The following is a 24,465-nucleotide window of genomic DNA, read 5'->3' as shown; positions in this document are numbered from 1 at the left end:
ATGCCAAAGAGCTCAATTTTAGTCTTCTCTCCTTCTCCCAATCACTCTCAGAATCATCCAGATATTAATTTGCAAACTTCAGACGGGCCTGTACATGTGCCTTCTTGAGCAGGGGGACCTTGCGGGCACTGCAGGATTTTAATCCATTACGGCGTAATGTGTTACCAATGGTTTTCTTGGTGACTGTGGTCCCAGCTGCCTTGAGACCATTAACAAGTTCCCCCCGTGTAGTTTTCGGCTGAGCTCTCACCTTCCTCAGGATCAAGGATACCCCATGAGGTGAGATTTTGCATGGAGCCCCAGATCGATGTCGATTGACAGTCATTTTGTATGTCTTCCATTTTCTTACTATTGCACCAACAGTTGTCTCCTTCTCACCCAGCGTCTTACTTATGGTTTTGTAGCCCATTTCAACCTTGTGCAGGTCTATGATCTTGTCCCTGACATCCTTAGAAAGCTCTTTGGTCTTGCCCATGTTGTAGAGGTTAGAGTCAGACTGATTAATTGAGTCTGTGGACAGGAGTCTTTTATACAGGTGACCATTTAAGACAGCTGTCTTTAATGCAGGCACCAAGTTGATTTGGAGCGTGTAACTGGTCTGGAGGAGGCTGAACTCTTAATGGTTGGTAGGGGATCAAATACTTCTTTCTCTGTGCACAATGCAAATAAATATATATAATTTTGACTATGTGATTTTCTGTTGTTTTTTTTAATATAATCTATCTCTCACTGGTAAAATTAACCTAGCCTAAAAATTCTAGACTGTTCATGTCTTTGACAGTGGGCAAACTTACAAAATCAGCAAGGGATCAAATACTTATTTCCTTCACTGTATATAGTGATTATAGTGTATGTCTATATAGTGTGTGCTGTGTGTATAGTGTAAGTCTATATAGTGTGTGCTGTGTATAGTGTATGTCTATATAGTGTGTAGTGTATTTATAGTGTATGTCTATATAGTGTATGCTGTGTGTATAGTGTTTATACTGTAAGTCTATATAGTGTGTAGTGTGTTTATAGTGTATGTCTATATAGTGTATGCTTTGTGTATAGAGCCCTCAGTAGTTATACTGCAAGGGGGGTCAGAGCATCTGATTGACTGCTGAGGGCACTATGGGGGGGGGGGGGATAACTCCTTACCCCCAGAGCCATAAGAGTCAGATGCTCAGACCCTCCCATATAGCCCTCAGGAATTATTTACTGCAAGGGGAGGGGTGTCTGACTGCTTAAAGTGTAACTAAACGTCAAAAATTTACATGTCAGAGTGACATGTCAAATGTTCTGATCGGTGGGGTTCGAGGACTGAGATCTTAACCAATCGCCAAAACAAAGTGGCAGAAGCGCTCAGGTGAGTGCTATGCCACTTTGTTTCTGATCGTTTTTCCTCTAATAGCCGAGCAAGCAGTGAACGGACACAATAGAAAGTCTATGAGTCAGTACACCGCGCCAAAGAAAGACGATCATAAATTAAGTGGAACAGCGCTCACCAGAGCACTTCTGCCACTTTGTTTTAGCAATTGGTGGGGGTCTTAGTGATCGGACTCCCATCGATCAAAACTTCTGACATGTAACTATGGCACGCCAAATGTTTTTTAAAAGTTTAGTTACCCCCTTGGGACTGAATTTATTGGTCTGAGTAAGGCCCAATGCCCTTTCATTTCTACGTGCCATGGACACCTTTCAGTATTTTACTGATGAGTGTCCGTGCTGATAAAATTATAGAACCTGTCCTATTCTTGTCCGTAATTATGGCAAGGACTCTCCCATAGAAGTCTGAGAGCTTCCGTAAATACGGACCGCTACACATGTGCATCTGCATACCGTCAGTATTTACGGAAGCCCTGCTATGAAACATGCTGATGACATCATTTGCATCTTTCCGCTTTTTTTTTTAACGGATCCGTGTGTAGGGATGGAATACTGATGCAATATGGACCGTATTTCCGTAAATACGGATTAAATGCGGATGCCTACGAATCCGTATTTACGGATAGTATTTTGGGATAGATGAAAATACGGGGCCTGGGGTCTTAAGTTGCTTAGGAGTCTGGGGTATAAAACAATTTAGGGTGTTTCGTTTCTGATTTGTGTTGCTATAGACGCTGAAAATCGCTGCAGAATAGAGGGGCAAAGATTTCTCATCAGGAAAAGTCGCCATAACGGCCTGTGTCAGATGGAGAAGAGAAGAAAAGAGAATGACTCCTATCAGAGAAGAAATCACTTGTGAGTCATTGGATTTATAGATCTGTCCCCTCTCCTAACATGCTGTTGGAAAAAAAGGCAACAAAGCGCACATAGTGCATGAACCTGTAGAATGTAAGGAAAATTAAAAAACGGTGGTCAATTGTGCTGACCTGATGATGTTATGCTCCTAGCATAACACCCAGTGATGCGTGTCCAAGTCACACTTGGGTAAGACAGTTGCAGCCCAAATTCCGGTCTGAAGATTGCTAAAACTCCGCTGTGTGGATCCAGGAGGTAAAAAACTTAATGTCCGAGGGCGCAGCCGTACTGAAAATTGCTTTTATTTTTGTACAGTAACTAGTTACTCCATACATAAGAAACAACAATCAGAGCAGTTGAGGCCAGTATATATATATATATATATATATATATATATATAAAATTTTTGACTTTTATTAAACATATATCACAGACAATGTAAAAATGCAACAAGATACGACTCTAGTAAGAATGGCGGAACTATTATTGCTGGTACAGTTACATGGGATAGCCAGTTAGTATATAATTACTACATATCACGATAGTGTATACCACCCCTCACAAGGGGGAAATTTATTTAAGCCTAGTACATATAGTATAGGTATATTAAGTGTACGTAAACACAGAAGGCTAAAATAAAGTGACAGTGCTTTTATAAGGTAGTCTGTATGGCAGCAGCCTTACCCATGATCAGCAAAAGGAATGATAATGTCCGCTCCTCCACATGAACCCCGACGCGCGTTTCGCCACAAATGCTTCCTCAGGGGGATGTGTGTTACTGTACAAAAATAAAAGCGATTTTCAGTATGGCTGCGCCCTCGGACATTACGTTTTTTACCTTCACTGTACAAAAATAAAAGCAATTTTCAGTACGGCTGCGCCCTCGGACATTACGTTTTTTACCTTCTTATCTCCTGGAGCCTCTCCTGACATGTCCATTAACCCGTTAGTGACCGGCCCATCGTGTTTCTACGTCTGTCACTAACGGGCCTTATTCCGATGCCATAGACTTTTTACGTCGCGGCATCGGAATAAGTAAACAGAGCAGGGAGCTGTCAAATCTCCCTGCTCTCAGCTGCTAGAGGCAGCTGAGGGCTGGGGGCGTCCCTGCTCTGCGAGATCGATATAAGTATCGATCTCACACGTTTAACCCCTTAGATGCGGTGCTCAATAGCGAGCACCGCATCTGAGTGGTTTTGGAGAGAGGGAGGGAGCTCCCTCTCTCTCCCACCGACACCCGGCGATACGATCGCCGAGTGTCTGTGTTTCTAATGGCAGCCGGGGGTCTAATAAAGGCCCCCAGGTCTGCCTGGAGCGAATGCCTGCTAGATCATGCCGCAGGCATGACCTAGCAGATGCCTGTCCGTGTTAAACGGACAGGCAGTAATACACTGCAATACAAAAGTATTGCAGTGTATTATAAATGCGATCGCAGAATCGCATATTATAGTCCCCTAATGGAACTAGTAAAAAAGTGAAAAAAAAGTTTAATAAAGTTAATTTAAAAAAAAATTGAAAAAAAATGAAAAACCCAGCTTTTCCCCTTACAAACTGCTTTACAATTAAAAAAACAAAATAAAGTTAAAAAGTTACGCATATTTGGTATCGCCGCGTCCATAACGACCCCGACTATAAATCTATTACATTATTTAACCCGCACGGTGAACGCCGTAAAAAAATGAATAAAAAACTATGGAAAAATTGCTGTTTTCTGTGAATACTGACTTGAAAAAAATTTGATAAAAAGTGATCAAAAAGTCGCATCTACTCCAAAATGGTACCAATAAAAACTACAAGTCGTCCCGCAAAAAAAAAGCCCTCATACAACCGCATCGGCGAAAAAATAAAAACGTTACGGCTCTTCAAATATGGAGACACAAAAACAAATAATTTAGAAAAAAATGCGTTTTTACTGTGTAAAAGTAGTAAAACATACAAAAACTATACAAATTTGGTATCGTTGCAATCATAACAACCCACTGAATAAAGTTATTTATACCACATGGTAAACGGCGTAGATTTAGGACGCAAAAAAGAGTGGTGAAATTTCAGATTTTTTTCTATTCCCCCCCAAAAAAAGTTAATAAAAGTTAATCAATAAATAATATGTACCTAAAAATGGTGCTATTAAAAAATACAACTTGTCCCGCAAAAAACAAGACCTTATACAGCTATGTCGACGCAAAAATAAAAAGGTTATAGCTCTTGGAATGCGATGATTGAAAAACGTAAAAAATAGCTTGGTCATTAAGCTCCAAAATAGGCCGGTCATTAAGGGGTTAAAGGAAATCCTTGTATTCTATAAAAAATCTTTGTGTACCCAGGACTAATAGACAAATGCGTGTTACCATTCCCATTGTCAAGAGGATGTGTGATGCACAGTGTGATACTCTCAGCGATGGTTGGAGACTGTCAGTATGTAGGGACATAGCCCTTTGACAAGGTTAATCGTAAGGATATGTTCATACGGCTTATTTTCAGCCGTTTTTCGGAATCGGAAATCGGAAGCAGAACGCCTCCAAACATCTGCCCATTGATTTCAAAGGGAATAATGACGTTCTGTACCGACGGGCCGTTTTTTTTACGCAGCCGTTTTTAAAAACGAACTCGTAAATTAACGGCCGCAAAAAATAAGTGCATGTCACTTCTTGAGATGGTTTTGGAGCCATTTTTCATTGACTCTATAGAAAAACAGCTCCAAAAACAGCCGTAAAAAACACAGTGAAAAACACGAGTGGCTTAACCCCTTAATGACCAGCCTATTTTAGACCTTAATGACCAGGCTATTTTTTTACGTTTTTCCATCGTCGCATTCCAATAGCTATAACTTTTTTATTTTTACGTCGACATAGCTGTATAAGGTCAAAGGGGAGAGAATAGACATGGACCGCACATCCACTGTATACTATGATCAATTGCGGCTAGGCAAAATATTTAAATATGAACAAGAGGTTCTTTGTAACATTTTGATCAAATTGTATGCAAGCCCACTTGCCACTTCACGGCGACCTCTAAAAGTGGGTCCCTACTCTATCGGTTGCACCACCGCGTGGCGGCCACCGCCACCGCAGCACCGCTCCCACAGAGGGAGCGACCCAGAGGACCAAAAGCACCCATGCCATCAGGCCAAGCCTCCCTGGCTCTGGGCCACGTCCCCCCACAAGTGCAGCACCACAGTAACAGACACCACCACACAGTAGCACAACTAGTGAACAGATGGAATGAGCTCACCTTACCATGCGCCCCCAGTGGCCAACTGAGAGTACAAGCAGGAGCAGGAACACTTATGAGGTCATTCCTAAATTAAAATCAGCTGGGCCAAAAGTGTGGAGTGCTGGTACCAAGTAAAACAAAACAACAGAGGGGATAGACTCTGTATCATATCAAAGGGGAGAGAATAGACATGGACCGCACATCCACTGTATACTATGATCAATTGCGGCTAGGCAAAATATTTAAATATGAGCGAGAGGTTCTTTGTAACATTTTGATCAAATTGTATGCAAGCCCACTTGCTGTATAAGGTCTTGTTTTTTGCGGGACAAGTTGTATTTTTTAATAGCACCATTTTGAGGTACATATTATTTATTGATTAACTTTTATAAACTTTTTTTGGGGGGGGATAGAAAAAAATCTGACATTTCGCCACTCTTTTTTGCGTCCTAAATCTACGCCGTTTACCCTGTGGTATAAATAACACACGTTTATTCAGCGGGTTGTTATGATTGCAACGATACCAAATTTGTATAGTTTTTGTATGTTTTACTACTTTTACACCGTAAAAACACTTTCTTTTCAAAATTATTTGTTTTTGTGTCTCCATATTTGAAGAGCCGTAACGTTTTTATTTTTTCGCCGATGCAGTTTTATGAGGGCTTTTTTTTTGCGGGAAGACTTGTAGTTTTTATTGGTACCATTTTGGAGTAGATGCAACTTTTTGATCACTTTTTAATCACATTTTTTTAAAGTCAGGATTCACAGAAAACAGCAATTTTCCGTCGTTTTTTATTAAAATTTTTACGGCGTTCACCGTGCGCGTTAAGTAATGTAATAGCTTTATAGTCGGGGTCGTTACGGAATCGGCGATACCAAATATGTGTAACTTTTTAACTTTATTTAGTTTTTTTAATAGTAAAGCAGTTTGTAAGGGGAAAAAGTGGGTTTTTTATTTTTTTTTCACATTTTTTTAAAATTAACTTTATTAAACTTTTTTTTTAACTTTTTTACTAGTCCCACTAGGGGACTTCACTATGCGATCCTCCGATCGCTATTATAATACACTGCAATACTTTGTATTGCAGTGTATTACTGCCTGTCCGTTTAAAACGGACAGGCATCTGCTAGGTCATGCCTGCGGCATTATCTAGCAGGCATTCATTACAGGCAGACCTGGGGGCCTTTATTAGGCCCCCGGCTGCCATGGGAGACACTGACACTCGGCGATCTTATCGCCGGGTGTCGGTGGGATGAGAGGGAGCTCCTTCCCTCTCTCCAAAACCACTCAGATGCGGTGCTCGCTACCTCTGGCAGCTGAGAGCAGGGAGATTTGACAGCTCCCTGCTCTGTTTACTTATTCCGATGCCGCGACGTAAAAAGTCTATGGCATCGGAATAAGGCCCGTTAGTGACCGACATAAAAAGACTATGGGTAGGTCACTAATGGGTTAAAAACTTCTGAAAATCAGGAGCTGTTTTCCCTTGAAAACAGGTCCGTATTTTCAGAAGTTTTTTGCTAAGCGTGTGAACATAGCCTTACACTCATTTGCCAATGCCCACACAGAAAGGTGGTGTTTAATAGAGACACGACGTGGCAGGGCGGTGGTGGAGAAGGGGGACCCAAGCTTGTGGAACAGCCCAGGGCCTATGGTCTACTTAATCCGCCACTGGTTATGCCTCTCAGAATGTGATGATACAGAACTTTTATTTTTTAACAAGTAGTCTTTTCTTTGTAAAAGTAGTAAAATATAAAAAAAATATATAAATTTGGTATCACCATAATCGTATTGAGACGCAGAATAAAACAAAGTTGTCGTTTTTACCGCATGGTGAAAGACGTAAAAACAAAACCCCAAAAACAATGGAGGAATCACAGTTTTTTCCAATTTCAGCCCGCAAATAATTTTTGTTCAGTTTCCCAGTACATTATATGGTACTTTAAATGGTGTCAATAGAAACTACAACTCCTCCCGCAAAAAATAAGCCCTCACACCACTCTATTGACGGAAAAATTAAAACGTTTTGGCTCTTGGAAAGCGGGGAGTGAAAAACGATAATGAAAAAAAAAAAGATCAGTCCTGAAAGGGTTCATTAATTTCTAATAAACATTGCCGTACTCGGGAGAAATTGCTTTTCAAATGTTGGGGTGCTTTTTCTCTTTTATCCCTTGGGAAAATTAAAAAATTCAACATTTTAGTGAACAAAAATGTTGATATTAATTTTCACGGCCTAATTCCACTAAATTCTGCAAAAAACCTGTGGGGTCAAAATGCTAACTATAGCCCTTGAAAAATTCCTTGAAGGGTGTAGTTTCCAAAATGGGGTCACTTTTGGGGGGTTTCCACAGTTTTGGTCCCTCCAGGGCTTTGCAAACCCGACATGGCACTGAAAACCAATCCAGCAAAATCTGCGCTCCAAAATCCAAATGGCGCTCCTTCCCTTCTGAGCACTACTGTGAGTCCAAACATCAGTTTATGACCACATATGGTGTATTGCCATAATCATGAGAAATTGGTTTACAAATGTTGGGGTGCTTTTTCTCCTTTATTCCTTGTAAAAATGTAATTTTTTTATGTTTTAGCAGAAAAAAAGGTGATTTTCATCTTCACAGACTAATTCCACTAAATTCTGCAAAAAAACTGTGGGTTCAAAATGCTAACTATTCCCCACTTTTTGGGGGTTTAGACTGTTTAGACACCACAAGACCTCTACAAACCGGACATGGTGCCTAAAATATATTCCTAAAAAAAGGAGACCCCAAAATCCTCTAGGTGCTCCTTTGCTTCTTAGGCTGGTGCTTCAGTCCATAGGGCCACATGTTGGATATTTCTAAAAACGGCAGAATCTGGGTAATAAATATTGAGTTGCGTATCTCTGGTAAAACCTTCTGTGTTACAGAAAAAAATGTATTACAAATGAATTTCAGCAAAAAAAATTTAATTTGTCAATTTTACCTCTACTTTGCCTTAATTCCTGTGAAACGCCTAAAGGGTTAAAACACTTTCTGAATGCTGTTTTGCATACTTTGAGGGGTGCAGTTTTCAAAATGGGGTGATTTATGGGGCCTTTCTAATATATAAGGCCCTCAAAGTCACTTCAGAACTGGTCCCTAAAAAATTGCCTTTTGAATTTTTCTTGAAAATATGAGAAATTGCTGCTAAAGTTCTAAGCCATGTAACGTCCTAGAAAAATAAAAGGACATAAAAAAACAATGCACACATAAAGTACACATATGGGAAATGTTAACTAGTAACTATTTTGAGTGGTATTACTATCTGTTTTACAAGTAGATACATTCAAATTTAGAAAAATTTACATTTTTGTAAATTTTCCCTAAAATGTGAAGTTCTTCACAAATAAATATTGAATTTATCTACCAATTTTTTTCACTAACATAAAGTACAATATGTCACGAGAAAACATTATCAGAATCGCTTGGATAGGTTAAAGCATTCCAAAGTTATTACCACAAAAAGCAACACGTCAGATTTGAAAAAATCATCTGTCTCCACAATAACTTAATATATTAACAATAAAGAAAACAAATGGCCTTCGTAGAACCAGCTATTGCAGAGTATGGATGGCATAAATCCTCTCACTGTATTGGTTTATATACAACAATAATTATATTGCTTTTAGACCATTTATACAATTTTTGATAAATAACTACCTGCGAGAGAACCTGTCACCTCTCCTGACATGTATTTTAGTAAATACATGTATTCCCCATGAAATAACAATTCTAAAACATCTTTTCTTATAACTCTGTATTGTGCCGTTGTTATTCCTTCTGGAAATGTATAAATAAATTGACAAGTGAGCTATACCTTGCTCATTGTCAATATGGTGTGTCTCAGACTGATACTGTCAGAACTGATAAGAGTGTATAGAAATAGGCCCCATTGACAAGAGGACCAGTCATACATTTCCTGGAGGAATAAAGGAGGAATGGCACAATGCAGAGTTTTAGGGTAAGGTACCCCAGCATTCTTGTTTCATGGTAGGTCAGGAGAGCTTATAGTTTATTTTTAAGCATAAATTCACCTGAACCTATTGAAATAAAGTTAAAATACATTATGACCTTTCCTACATGTGATTGTAGGGGTGTGGATGGGAACAGGCAAACACCAGGCCCTTCTGTCCAGATATAAAGGGTAAAAGGAGTTTGATTTTGTATTCCCCAGCACCAAGAGCAGGGTAGCATGGTAGAACATACTTTATTCCAGAATGGGTACATAGTTTGGAGTAGGGAAGGCAGGGGCATTGGTGCTTTTGTGTTGGTTCTGGGCCAGTGAAAGTAAGAACCTTCAGCATAGAAGCCCTATTTTGATTTGCTGTGAGGAGCTTCTTCTTTGTTTCCTCTGCTCCAAGTAAGGTTTTGCTATCTAGCCCTTTAAAGCAGAAAGAGAGATGTATGACATTTTCAAGGGGATTTACACTTTGCTAAATGCTTCAATGGAAATGTCTAATGGAATGAGGTTGTTGTTCAGTGTACATTGTGTAATAGTTTCTCGTGCGAGGTAGTGGACATTTAAGGCTTCAACCGTTTTGGCACAGGCTAGACTGAATTGCAGAGTCTAAGGGCTACTCCGGTATTTATTCTTTAACCTTCGTACGGAGATGTGGACTGCTGCAGGAAATCCCCAGGTTGCAGTCCCCAGAATAGTCACCAGTTGGCAAATGTACACGGCAACAACGATAGAACACATGAAGAAGGTACTGGAACATAGTCAGAATAAGTCAGGTGTCAGATATAATAGAAACAGGAGTAGAACTACAAGTTTTGGGTATCCGAAGGGCAAGGCAGGAGCGAAGTCGGGAGTCGTCCAAGAAAAGAGCTAGGTCAAACACAGGTAATCAATAAGAATATATAACTGGCTAGGGGCAGAGACTGACTGAACTTACTCAGGCAATGAATGTGAGATCCAATTGGGTTTACATAGCAGGTCTGATAATTCATCAAAACAAGATGCAAGGCAACAGAGCACAGCATAGAAGGAGTTACACAACAAAAGCTGTAGCAGCAAGGTATGGTCACATCCCCAAGAAAGTCAAAGAAATATAACACTTACTATGAATGCCTGCAGGAGCAAATGATGTCCTGTCAGTGACACCAGAGGTACACTGTGACAATTGATATTGAGTGCACTCTGTCTACTAGACAGGAGTCTGATCAAAGGACTCCCTGTCACTCCACCTCTACTACCTCCCTATGATATGATGACTTTTCATATGAGGCTGTATGAAAAGGGATTTGTGCATGTGCCCACTGCAGGTTAATTTGGTTATGTGTGCAATGTGTGGACAGGATAAGGCTAAACTCACATCACGTTCGGTGTCCACATTTACTGTATTCCTATACAGTTGCATACGTCTGCCATAGACTTTCAAAAATAAAATAAAAAATAAAACAACTAGTTGACCACCCTTTTCAAAACAGTTGTGGTTGCAGGATCCCAATGTGTATCCCAGCCTATGGGCATCCTTTTGGCATATGCCATTAAAACCACTAACAAGTGAAGTGAATAACATTGATTATCGCATTACAATGGCACCTGTTAAGGGGTGGGATATATTAGGAAGCAAGTGATCAGTCCGTTCTTGAAGTTGATGTATTGGAAGCAGGAAAAAAGGAGAAGCGTAAGGATCTGAGACTTTGACAAGGGCCAGATTGTGATGGCTAGACGACTGGGTCAGAGCAGGTCCAAAACTTCAGATCTGGTGTAATGTTCCCGGTTTGCTGTGGTTAGTACTGTCAGGTCCGTATTTCACACCGAATAACCACCTCTGTAAATTGAAAGCTGAAGGCATGCCTGGAGAGAAGTACACCACACAGATGTTTGGTACAGCTTCCCTTTCTCAGTCAGGAGGAAGACTGAAAAACTTTTATTCAGAACAAAGAAACACAGAAAGAGACACATGTGTCCTCCCCAGAGATGTGGGAGTGCCCAAGCCCCCACCAGTTTCTCAGACTCACTCTTCTTGCATTCCAGGGGGCGGTGTCTTCCATAGGTGTGTCCGACATGAACAAAGAACTTGTTATATATATCAGTATATTACACAAAGAACTGAAATGTATATACATATGTGTGAGGATAATATTTTTCAAACAATATACATAGTATTGATCCCTGACAGTACCTACCAAAAGTGGTCCAAGGAAAAACAACCAGTGAATCAGCGACAGGGTCATGGGTGCTCAAGGCTCATTGATGCATGTGGGGAGTAAACACTACCCATCTGTTCCGATCCCATAGAAGAGCTAATTGCTGATAAAGTTAATGCTGGCTGTGACACATTGTGCATCCCAGCTTGTGGTCTTTGAGGCTGCACAGCTGCAGACCAATCAGAGTGCCCATGTTGATCCCTGTACTCTGCCGACCGTGTCTACAATGAGCTGACCATGGAAAGAAGTTGCCCTGGTCGGAGGAATCACGTTTTCTTTTACATCATGGGGATGGCCAGGTGTGTGTGTGTCACTTGCCTTGGAAAGAGATTGCACCAGAATGCACTATGGTAAAAAAGACAAGCCGGCAGAGGCAGTGTGATGCTCTGGGGAATGTTCTGCTGGGAAACATTGGGTCCTTACATTCACGTGGATGTTAAATTAACTTGTAGCACCTACCTAATCCTTGTTGCAGACCATAAACACCCAATTCATGGCAATAGTATTACCTAATGGCAGAGACCTCTTTCACCAGGATAACGCACCCCCCTGTCACACTAAAAAACTTGTCCAGGAAGAGTTTGTGAACATGACAAACAGTTCATGCTATTGGCTTGGCCACCAAATTCCCCAGATCTAAATCCGATTGAGCACCTGTGGGATGTGCTGGAAAAATCAATTGGATCCGTGGAGGCCCCACCCCAGAATTTACAGGACTTAAAGCATACTAAAACTTTGACTTAAAAGGTGACTTTTTAGAATAAGCAGTCATGTGTGTGTACATTAGGAATAACGCAATATCTACAATTATATGGCTTGTATATGGCATTTTTCAGTAGTTGTCCCCTTTTGTATGCTCTATTTTTAATTGTCAGTTTTCCTTGAGCTCAGATTCTGCGCGGGAGGAGACTATGCTATGTATGGTAGGCCGCATAGCATCTAGAGAGAACAACCTACTTATCTATCTATCTATCTATCTATCTATCTATCTATCTATCTATCTATCTATCTATCTATCTATCTATCTATCTATCTATCTATCTATCCATGACAAATATATTGAAGCAGAGTCATGGAGGAGATTACACAGCAGTAATAAGCATTGTAGTTGAGAATCCAGCTCTGGGGTGAGATAAAACACATGCTAGAAGCTGCAGCAGCGTCTGCCTGTGTCTCTCTCCTCTGTCTCCCTGCAGCAGCTCCCTCCCCCTCCCCTCCCCATAGACTTCCCAGTTGTAACCTGATCTGTCAGTGAAGCACTGAAACTGTATCCCCTCTCTGCTCTACAGAATTGATGAGTGAATTCTGAATGAGTGAACAGTTAGGAGGCAGGGGGAGAAGGAAAGGAACATGATAAGTGGAGAAAAAGGCATTTTTCTGTCATATAATATATTACAAAGTTTCTTATCTTCGCTTGTTCTATTGATTTATGGGAAAAATTTTAAGTATAGGTACCAAAGCATCTGTGGCTAATGTCTTGGTGCTAAATACCACAGGTCACCTTAAGGCCCCATGCACGCGACCATATTTTTTCCCTCCCGTAAATACTGGCGTAAATACGGGTCCTTTGTCACACGTTTTTAACCCGTATTTAACCCGTATTTATGGACCCGTGCCCGTAAATACAGGTCCGTTGTCATCCATATTCCACCCGTATTTACGGACCCGTTTTCTCTGCTTCTCTTTATTCAAAAATTGAAATGAGGCATGAGCCTGCAGACAGGGGAACCCCCTGACGTTGCCTAGCAACGCTCGCGTAATTACGGGTGCCACCCGTAATTAAAGGAGCCCCATAGACTTCTATGGGCCTGCCCGTGACGTAATTACGGCCTGAAATAGGACATGTTCTATATTTTTCAACGGCCCGGACACCATCCCATAAGCAAACGGGAAGGTACCCTTGGCCAATAGACGGGTGTTTTTACGGTCGTGTGCATGGGGCCTAAGAGGTCTATGCCTTGATGGGTCAGAACTTTTTTTGGTGACATATATATGTATTTGGTAAATTAAAGAATAATTATACCTTATTATGAAATTTGTTTCTTATAACAGAAAATGTACAAATTGTGACCATAGACAGCTTATACAATGTAGGATTGAAATCTCATTATACAATATTCTTTTTTTCCATTGCTGAATTACTCGATGCTCCCTGAACAGAGGACAACACGTTAATTTCTGCAAGACTGCACTGTGATTTCATCACTGCAGGGTTGGCTCCATGTATCTGGTTCAATGCAGTCCCGGGTTTGTTTAGTAAAACGTCTCCAAAATCTAGTCATCATTACCACCACTACTATCACGCAAAATATACTATCAAAGTATAAAACAACAATTAAATAAATAAAATAATTGAAATATCATATAGAGAAGGGAATATATATATACATATATATATATATATATATATATATATATATATATATATATATATATAGAGAGAGAGAGAGAAAAACATAGAGCGCAGTAACGGCACCAGGACTTCAAGGTAGATGAAAGCAAAAGTGGATTTATTCACCTCAACACAGCAACGTTTCGGTTCAATAGGAACCTTTCTCAAGCCATAATAAACTGAACAAAGTGTCTAGTATTTATAGGAGGAGCATACATAAATCGACAATAAAACAATTATATGTATAAATCCATCAAAACATATGGAAAAATATATACTGGCATTATAAAAAGACATTCATAGAGTGCACATAGTTTTTCCACTGTGAAATATATAAAAACAATACAATATGCATAGAAAGTATAGTGATAATTGTAAGGAACACTGTAAATGAAGGCAATTTAAGATAATTGGAAGCAGGCAGAAGCTGATTGTACTTAAGCACCAATGTACTCACTGTAAACCGTTCGATATGTGGAGAGATGGAAAAATGCGCCCAACACACACATGTGTGTCTACTGCGCATGTCCCAAGATGGCGCCCGCACCGGATATTAGATCCGGTGGAACGCATCAGACAGCAGGTCACCACTGCGCATGCGCCACGACGGAGCTTGCGTTCCACCACTCCTGGCGGATGCGTTTCTCTTTGCTATGATATTTATTGGGAATATCTGATATCCTTGATTGGAGTGTAAATGTTCCCTCTAATATAATATCCGTAGTTGTCCCATTGGTGACTACAGTCACATCACATTGAGATATCATGACATATAGATTTATCTTTCTGCCACTAGGGGGCCTCATATTACACTAACAGCATGGTATTTGTATTTTTTTGATCTAGCCTTCCAATTTGTGTAGGCATGGTCCAAAATCTATCTAATCCCTGTGGGATGGACAATTTAGTCCAATATACTATGTGGACTATGGTCTATTTTAGATACGATGCCATTCTCAGAAATTTACATTCTCTACATAGCTAAGTCCCGGCTGGCGCATGCGCAGGAGTGGTGGAACGCAAGCTCCGTCGTGGCGCATGCGCAGTGGTGACCTGCTGTCTGATGCGTTCCACCGGATTTAATATCCGGTGGGGGCGCCATCTTGGGACATGCGCAGTAGACACACATGTGTGTGTGTCGGGCGCATTTTTCCATCTCTCCACATATCGAACGGTTTACAGTGAGTACATTGGTGCTTAAGTACAATAAGCTTCTGCCTGCTTCCAATTATCTTAAATTGTCTTATTTACAGTGTTCCTTACAATTATCACTATACTTTCTATGCATATTGTATTGTTTTTATATATTTCACAGTGGAAAAACTATGTGCACTCTATGAATGTCTTTTTATAATGCCAGTATATATTTTTCCATATGTTTTGATGGATTTATACATATAATTGTTTTATTGTCGATTTATGTATGCTCCTCCTATAAATACTAGACACTTTGTTCAGTTTATTATGGCTTGAGAAAGGTTCCTGTTGAACCGAAACGTTGCTGTGTTGAGGTGAATAAATCCACTTTTGCTTTCATCTACCTTGAAGTCCTGGTGCCGTTACTGCGCTCTATGTTTTTCTCTATTTCGATGTTGAGGAATTGATTCACCCCCAGGTAACGAGCACATGGCCTGATCTTTTTGAACCATTGGAGTGCTGTGTTCATCTACCCTCGGACTGTATATATATATATATATATATATATATATATATAAAACTCCCCTTCTTCCTGTATTCTTTCCTTTCTTATCTTACTTTATTCCATTTCTTGTTCTAGCCAAAGTATCCTTAATAGGTAAATTCAATACTGTCTTGTTAAAATTTATTTTAATCCACATGATATGTACTGGTTTTAATATAATTACTGTAACTGCGCTTTGAAACACTTGTCACCCTTTTCATCCTGGGGAGGAAAAGATTCAACATAATAAAATTACAGACGTACAACTGCAAGTATTGATGTGAATAAAATGTCGGTATACAAATATTGGACAACAGAGTAAACATCTGATATAGAGTGGTTATAATATAAGATGATGGAATCAAACATTGATGGCATATCCTAAGGATAGACTATCAAAGTTAAAATCCCGGGGAATCCCTTTGAAAACAATGGGGGAGATTTAAAACTAGCATAATGGAATATGATGCTTTTGCCCATGGTAGCCCATTACATTGCATCTTTTATTTTCCAAAAGGCGTCAGAAAATTAAAAAGCTAGGATTTGATTGGATGTTATGGGCAACTGCTTCCCTTTTCACCTGCACAATCACAAATGGATTATTAGTGTACTACTGACATAGTCCGTTCAATTAGGATCCGGCATTGGCTCCATTGTACTCTCTTTAGCAGGCAGAAAGGGAGTGTTGGTGCTGTATATGAATACCACCTTCCCGTGTAATGAATGGGGGTGACAACACCATATCTCCATAAGGGTATGTGCACACACACTATTTACGTCCGTAATTGACGGACGTATTTCGGCCGCAAGTACCGGACCGAACTCAGTGCAGGGAGCCGGGCTCCTAGCATCATAATTATGTACGATGCTAGGAGTCCCTGCCTCGCTGCAGGACAACTGTCCCGTACTGTAATCATGTTTTCAGTACGGGACAGTAGTTCCACGGAGAGGCAGGGACTCCTAGCATCGTACATAAGTATGATGCTAGGAGCCCGGCTCCCTGCACCGTGTTCGGTCCGGGACTTGCGGCCGAAATACGTCCGTCAATTACCGACGTAATTAGTGTGTGTGCACATACCCTAATTGTTGTCACTTTTGCTAGCAGTGGGCTAAATTATTATTCAGAGACACTAAAGAATGTTACTATATCATTTAGCACTTTAGATTGCTAATACATGTTGTTCTATCATTATCTGTTGCAGGCAAAAACAGGCATGATGGCGAGAGCTTTCTTCTGACATAGCTTTAATAGGCCGCTTTCACACACAGTGTTTTTCATGTTTTTTTTTATTTGCTAATATGCTGCAGTAAGAAATTTCAGAAAATATCTATAAACACAGCGTTTTTGAGGTTCTTGAAGCCAGTTTTTTCCTTGTATTTTTTTTTCCATATACTTCTCAAAATAACTTCAACTGTACAAAAAGACACTATTAAGAAAAACAACCAATCAGGTTGATCCCTTTAGAGATCATATAACACGCATGCAAAGAGATGATATGGATTATGCATTTTTAACCTCCACTGATCACTTTCTATCCTGCAAGTTACCTCAGAGCAGCAGTTACTATCACTATTAATTGGAAACCATTCACAATATTATCCTTTGTGTTTTACGAGAAAATGTTTCTACAGAAAATTGGAATGACAAATATACAAACTCTCTACTATTCTACAGACCAGAATCCACATCCATACAAATACATCCATTGTTGCCCACAATTTGAAATGTGTCTAAGAATGAAATTATATATGTTGATACACAGTTTTTCTTACAAAACTCATTGCTTAATATCTGGCTTTATACAGCATCCCATCCTATCACAGAAGAAATGACCATAGGCATTGTCCACACTCTTGTCCCTGAGGTACATCCGTGTAATATGACGTTGAGTCCTGATACACCTTATTTGGTACTGTACATTTTCTAGATACTGTACAAAGGATTTCAAGGAATAATTCTTCTTGGACGGTGATCGACAAAGCTTCCTTTGCATAAAAACGACACACATTTGTCCTTCCTTTAGTCATTCAGGTAGGCCTTTACTTTAAAGGTTGAAGATTAGCCTAGCAAGCCCGAGCCAGTAGAATCACAAGGAGAATGAGACATAGTAATGATATTGCTGCAAACAAGAAGAGAAGTCCAACAAAGACAGTAGGCCGCATAGGGAGAAGAATCAGGGATCTCTCTGCAGGGATCATATTGGTGAGATTTAGCATGTATCCCAGGGACCATGCAATGCTGCTATTGTCAACCTGTCAATCAAAAAGGAGACCACAACATATCAAACTAAGAAAAAAAAAAAAGTCAGCTTAATCCCTGGCACCCCATGTTTTGTTTTTTTTTTAAGATTTTTATTTTCAATTTATCAAATTGATAATGACATATAAAAAAAGATTACATGTGTACATCAAATATATTCTCTCCCATAGCCTCCTTAAGCCCCATAAATAATACCCCCCAAAAAAACAAAAACCATGGTGCCCCATGTTTATACTTTCATTTCCCCTGCACTAATTAACATGCACCCTGGTGGAAATCTTTAGACACAATGGGAGAGATTTATCAAAACTAGTGGAGACAAAATGTGGAGCATTTGCCCAGGTTTTAGCTTTCATTCTCCAAAGTGCCTCCGAAAAACGAGAGCTGAACTCCAATTGGTCAGTGTGGGTTACTTCTCCACTTTTTTTTTTTTGCCTAGTTTTGATAAATTCTCTATTATATCTAGGCTACACGGGGACATCGACACGGGTCATGCAGTCAAAGATCGCTGTGTCACCCTGCCTGCATCACGGGTACTGAAAGTCAAGGAAGTCGCTTTGTGAGCCATAAACCTATTAAACTTCTTGCAAAGCGACCACATTCACTTATATTACTGCGATGTATGCAGCACTACACAGTGATCTTTGCACCCCTGAACTGTGTCTCGGCCAAGGTATCCATGTAGCCCTATATAGATAAATTGTGACCTGATTGGCAATGTCAGTAAATGTCAGAATTGTCACCTATCAGAATATACTGTCTCGCTTTTAACTATATGATTTACAAATAAATTTCATACCATAAATTGGGGTATTGTTGCAGCATTGTGTGGGGATGTTATAAATATGGATAAGAAAAAAGAAGGGCAAAAAGATACTTGCTCACTAGATCTCTTAAAAATGTTTGACCGGCAACAGCAGGTCTATATTGCTGAATACCCAATTGTAAATGATCAAAACACATTTATTTTTGTTATTATATTATAATATTAAATGTTATTTTTAATAAATGGGATTTGAAAAAAACCAAAAACAAATATAAAAACAATAAATATTATAATATAAAACTAAAAATAAATGGGATTTAATATTTTACAATTGGGTGTTGTCAATTAAGGGACCGTTCACCCGATATTCTGCTGTTAGGCAATATAGGCCTGCTGTTGCCGGTCAAACATTTTTAAGAGATCTAGTAATCCAAGTAAGTTTTTGCCCTTCTTTTTTCTTATCCATATCCCTTTTCCCTATTGTTTATGATTTGTTACTGGGCAGAATAAAAAGTTAAAAAAAGACTTAACGTCATTGTGTGGGGATGTGAAGCAAAAAAGGAATTGGAAGCATATCTTCTCCATTATTCAGATTTACTACATGACAAATACAAACTGCTGCAATTTTATAGGAAAAACGGCAGTAAAACCACTCATAGCATGCCGCGTTTGGAAAAAAACGCTGCTGACCAGAAAAATGCAACTTGAATGCCACAAGCAAAAAAGTAGTTATGTATAGTGTATTTTTTTATTTTACTACAGACTTTAATGTAATATCTGATGCACAAAAAAGCGCACCACAATTGGGATAGGGTCCTTTCTGCGGGTTCCCCAGTAGGACATTTTTTGTCACTGGTTCGTGCATGGTAAAAAAGTCTGGGAAATAATATACTAGAGCGTACTAAACGTGTAAACATGTCTGCTGCTCTGTGGAAATCACATGGAAAGAAATGACAAAAATCCTAAATAGTTAATTATTTACAAATTCCAAGGATGGATTCACACACTGCGTATTTGTTGCAGATTTTGAAGCAGATTTTTGTCCCAAAGCCAGAAGTGGATCCAGGAGTAAGGAGAAGTATCTGCATCAAAATCTGCAAAAAATACGTGATGTGTATATTCGACCTAATTGTATACTATAGATGTTCTGAATTTGTTGTATAGGAATACAACAATTGTGAACATAATTACACTTTTCTAATCAAATCTAATCAAGACATATTTATTTTACCTCCTTCTGAAACAGAATCTGTGGCCAAGATTCATGGTCAAATTTATATCCATGGACTAATAAATGGTAGATGTAATTAGCCGAAAAACAATAGGATCTTGCATAAGTTTCATCAAATCTTGCTAAGATTTGTGGAAGCTAAAAAGAGAAAAAGACAACAGAAACCATGCTTGTTAGGGCATATTCACACGCCACAGATTTGTTGCAGAGATTTTTATGCAATCGTCCGATTATCATGTGATTTAAAACATTTCTGTAATAAACTTTCTGCATGGTATGGAGACACAGACACAGACACACACACGCACAAACACACACACACACACACACACACACACACACACACACACACACACACACACACACACACACACACACACACACACACACACCTACACCTTGGCAATTGGTATCAGTGTATAGAAACATTTATGGTTTATATTGAGTAGCTTAAAACTCCTCCTGACACAGACCTGCCCACATAGCAGCAGTTTACATTTTTCAATCGTGAGAACGGGGGTCCTGGACCACAGATCCTCCTAACTGCACCCATTGCAGTGAGAAGGGGCTTGAATGGAGCAGCGGTCGAGCATGCGCCAGTCGCTCCATTCACTGTCTATGAGAATGAGCGAAACAGCCGATCGATATATTTGGCTGTTTCTGTCATTCCCATAGACTTTGAATGGAGCAGCAGTGCTCATGCTCAACTACCGCTCCATTTAATGTTGATAGATGATAATTTATGATTTTGTGTGTTCCCCTTTAACAATGGGTTTTATGGTAAGTGAATCATTAATACAGTAATACATTTAGTAATGTGCTCTATATTAGATCATACCAGGTAAGATCACACTCAAGATGCAGAAACACATCAACTAAACACTATGCATGGTAAGGGTATGTTCACACGATGAGAGGCATTTACGTGTGAAAAGACAGACTGTTTACAGCTGCCTCGTTTCACACGTCAATGCTCCTCCTCGTAATTTACGAGGCGTCTGAGACGCTCGTAAATCTTGAGCTGTGCTTCATTGAGTTCAATAAAGAACAGCTCAAATTACGTGGCAAAGAAGTGCCCTGCACTTCTTTGCCGAGGCAGTCCATTTACGCGTCGTCGTTTGACAGCTGTCAAACGACGACGCGTAAATTACAGGTTGTCTGCACAGTACGTCGGCAAACCCATTCAAATGAATGGGCAGATGTTTGCCGACGTATTGCAGCCCTATTTTCAGACGTAAAACGAGGCATAATATGCCTCGTTTACGTCTGAAAATAGGTCGTGTGAACCCAGCCTAAGAAGTTCAATGACCCTGTATTTCTTAATATAATGTTTGCTAGCCTTTAGAATACATGTGAAAAAATTTCTAACGATGTATTGTGCCCTGCTCACAAATGGGAACAGAGTATAATTTTTTTCTTGGACATACCAACTCTTACTTATGGATTTCCTTTAATTTCTTATCATCTGCTAATAATGGACAGTATACAAACCTTGCTCCATTCTTGACTACAGAAAGAAGACATACTTGAGTTGAATTCATTTAAATGGAAATTTCCAGTCAAATTCAAAGCATTGGCCGTGTAATAAAAACCAGAAAATGCCTGGAACATAAAGAACATCTTTAATCGTTTAAAGATATATGAGCTGAAATGAAGTATACATATATAGAACTATACACTGTACTAGGGGGACACTGTACTACAGTCAAACAATACTCAATTGTTTCCTATGGCATAAAAAAAACATACCAAGAGATTAGTTGTGTATGAAGACATTAGAACTTTTAAAGTAAACTTGTTTCAGTTGGCTTCCCGGGCAAGTTATGATCACTAATACTGGCCATACACATAAGATAGCCGTCTTCCATCGGCCATCACCCGGACTCCATAGGTTTGCATGCTCAGATCTGTCAATCATGAATGATTACTGCCAGAGGGATGCCTGTTTCACCTGATGGCAGATGTCGGGGGACAGAATGGCTGCCCCATACACATTGTTGGCTTGTCCTGCCTAAATCTACAGGATCAACCAACAATTATCTAATATGTACGACCAGCTGCCTCAGGTTGGTTTACTTACTGCAGATTTGTTCTGGTGTTCTCCCAGTGAAGTCCATGGGGAAAAACCTTGGCATTAAAAACTGCATGTAAATAAGGTATTCACAATTTTTAGCTATGGTACTGTGACGTGGTTTGCATTGACAGTTCTTAGAACAATTTTTTTTAAATAAAACCACAGTGAAAATGTCCTGTAGACTAATCAGCCATAACAATATTGCTTTCACCCATCGAGGCATAGTCTCCACAAGATCTTCGAAGTCGTCCTGCAGTATCTGACACCAAGACGTTAGCAGCAGATATTTTAAAGGGGTATTCCTGTTGCAACAACTTATCACCTATGGAATTGATAGGTAATAACTGTTAGTTCTTGGCGGTCGGACTCCCACTGATCTCCAGAGCAGGGTTCCTGTGCCTCTAGTTCCACATTGCGACAAAACTGCTTGCCAAGAGGAGTTGAATGGAGCAGCGGTTAAGTTTAGACACTGCCGCTCCATTTAAAGTCTAAACAGATAAAAACAAGGGGACATATATACACAGCCGGGGCTTTGATGCTGGGAGAGCATGGTGTGTTGTTGTTTGGCTTAGCAAGCAGGGTAGCCCGCTCTATGAATTATCAAGGAGTCACAAATAGGCTTCTACCTGGCTATACACCATGCGCCTCATGACTTACACACTATCCCTCCATGTTTCACACACTTGCACCCCATTATCCATTTATTTTTATTGAGGCACTTTACTCATTACTGCCCCCTATATTTCACTTATATTATTACACTTGCACATACACTATTCATTTATTATTTCTCACTACACATCCCATGCACCACACACCACTCCCCTCAAGACTAGTGGGAGTGGCTATTATTATTTAAAGCACCTGCTCAGTCTCCTTCATCAGCGTTTCTGACCTGGCTGTGTCCATTTGTAAGTATGGCCTTTTTCTGTGTTTTTGTATATATGTCCCCTTGTTTTTATCTGTTTTGTCTGTGCATCAGGAGCTTTTCGTTCCAGTTAGGGACTCGCAAGTCTGGGGATCCTTGTCGTGGATTTCGAGCTTGCGTCCTTTTGGCCAAAATAATCACTAATACCCCAGGTATTTTTCATTATTACTTATATTTGCTTCTTTTGGACACAGCCGGGTCTTTGATGCTGGGAGAGCATGGTGTGTTGTTGTTTGGCTTAGCAAGCAGGGTAGCCCGCTCTATGAATTATCAAGGCGTCACAAATAGGCTTCTACCTGGCTATGCACGTTGCGCCTCATGACTTACACACTATCCCTCCATGTTTCACACACTTGCACCCCAATATCCATTTATTTTTATTGAGGCACTTTACTCATTACTGCCCCCTATATTTCACTTATATTATTACACTTGCACATACACTATTCATTTATTATTTCTTACTACACATCCCATGCACCACACACCACTCCCCTCAAGACTAGTGGGAGTGGCTATTATTATTTAAAGCACCTGCTCAGTCTCCTTCATCAGCGTTTCTGACCTGGCTGTGTCCATTTGTAAGTATGGCCTTTTTCAGTGTTTTTTTTTTTTTTCCATTTAAAGTCTATGGCTGTGATGGAAACTGCCAAGCGCAGCTCAACTGCCGCTCCTTTAAACTCCTTATGGCAAGTGGCTTGCTGCTGGGGGGGATATTGGACTCGTGTTCTGGCAATCGGTGAGGGTCCCCAGCATATAATAGTTATCACCTCTCACATCCACATGATAAAGGGGTACTCCCGTTGTAACAAGTTAAGTCCTGTATGGTCCATGGTGGTCCCTTCTCGCACCCGACTTGTTTTTCCACCATATCCCACAGATGCTTGATCTAATTAAGATCTGGAGAATTTAGAGGCCAAGTCAACACTTTGAACTCTATGTCATGTTCCTCAAACCAGTCCTTAAAAATGTTTTCAGTGTGGCAGGGCATATTATCCTGCTGAAAGAGGCCACTGCCATTAGGGAACACCCTTTTCCGTGAAGGGGTGTACATATAGTCTGCAACAATGTTTAGGTAGGAAGAAATTGTCAAAGTAACATCCACATGAATGCCAGGACCCAAGTTTTCCTAGCAGAAAGTTGCTCAGAGCATTACACTGCCTCCACCGGCTTGTCATTTTCCCATGATGCATCTTGGTGCCATGTCTTTCAGTAAATGGTCCAGTTCTGATGCTCATGTGCCTTTCAACAGTGGACAGGGGTCAGCATGGGCACTCTGACTGGTTTGCAGCTACAAAGCCCCAAACACTGCAAGCTGTGATGCATTGTGTGTTCTGACACCTTTCTAACATAGCCCGCAGTAACTTTTTCAGCAATTTGTGCTACAGTAGGTCTTCTGTGGGATTGGACCCGCTCCCTAGATTTATCCATGAGCCTTGGATGTCCATGACACTGTCACCAGCTAACTGGGTGTCACGTTGGGTACGTGGACCCACTGGGCCATACCGCCTTGACGGTATGGCAGCTGG

At 40.1% G+C, this 24,465-nt stretch overlaps 1 protein-coding gene across 3 annotated transcripts in view; it reads right to left on the bottom strand.

Moving 5' to 3' along the window:
- Positions 1–16,905: 16,905 nt before the first annotated feature.
- The window catches only part of ENTPD3 (ectonucleoside triphosphate diphosphohydrolase 3), a 69,734-nt gene continuing 62,174 nt past the window's right edge, over positions 16,906–24,465 (bottom strand). For all 3 annotated transcript variants that reach the window (XM_075827141.1, XM_075827143.1, XM_075827142.1), the window contains 3 exons: positions 21,426–21,536; positions 19,935–20,072; positions 16,906–17,930 (listed from right to left, as the gene is read on the bottom strand). In XM_075827141.1, coding sequence (XP_075683256.1) covers positions 17,742–17,930; positions 19,935–20,072; positions 21,426–21,536 — 438 coding nt within the window. In that variant the 3' untranslated portion in view covers positions 16,906–17,741. The remainder of the gene's footprint in view (positions 17,931–19,934; positions 20,073–21,425; positions 21,537–24,465) is intronic.

Source organism: Rhinoderma darwinii, chromosome 5 (genome assembly GCF_050947455.1).
Source record: "Rhinoderma darwinii isolate aRhiDar2 chromosome 5, aRhiDar2.hap1, whole genome shotgun sequence".
Taxonomy (NCBI): domain Eukaryota; kingdom Metazoa; phylum Chordata; class Amphibia; order Anura; family Rhinodermatidae; genus Rhinoderma; species Rhinoderma darwinii.
The sequence above is the reverse complement of the archived record's forward strand: the minus strand, read 5'-3'. Positions and strand labels throughout refer to the sequence as shown.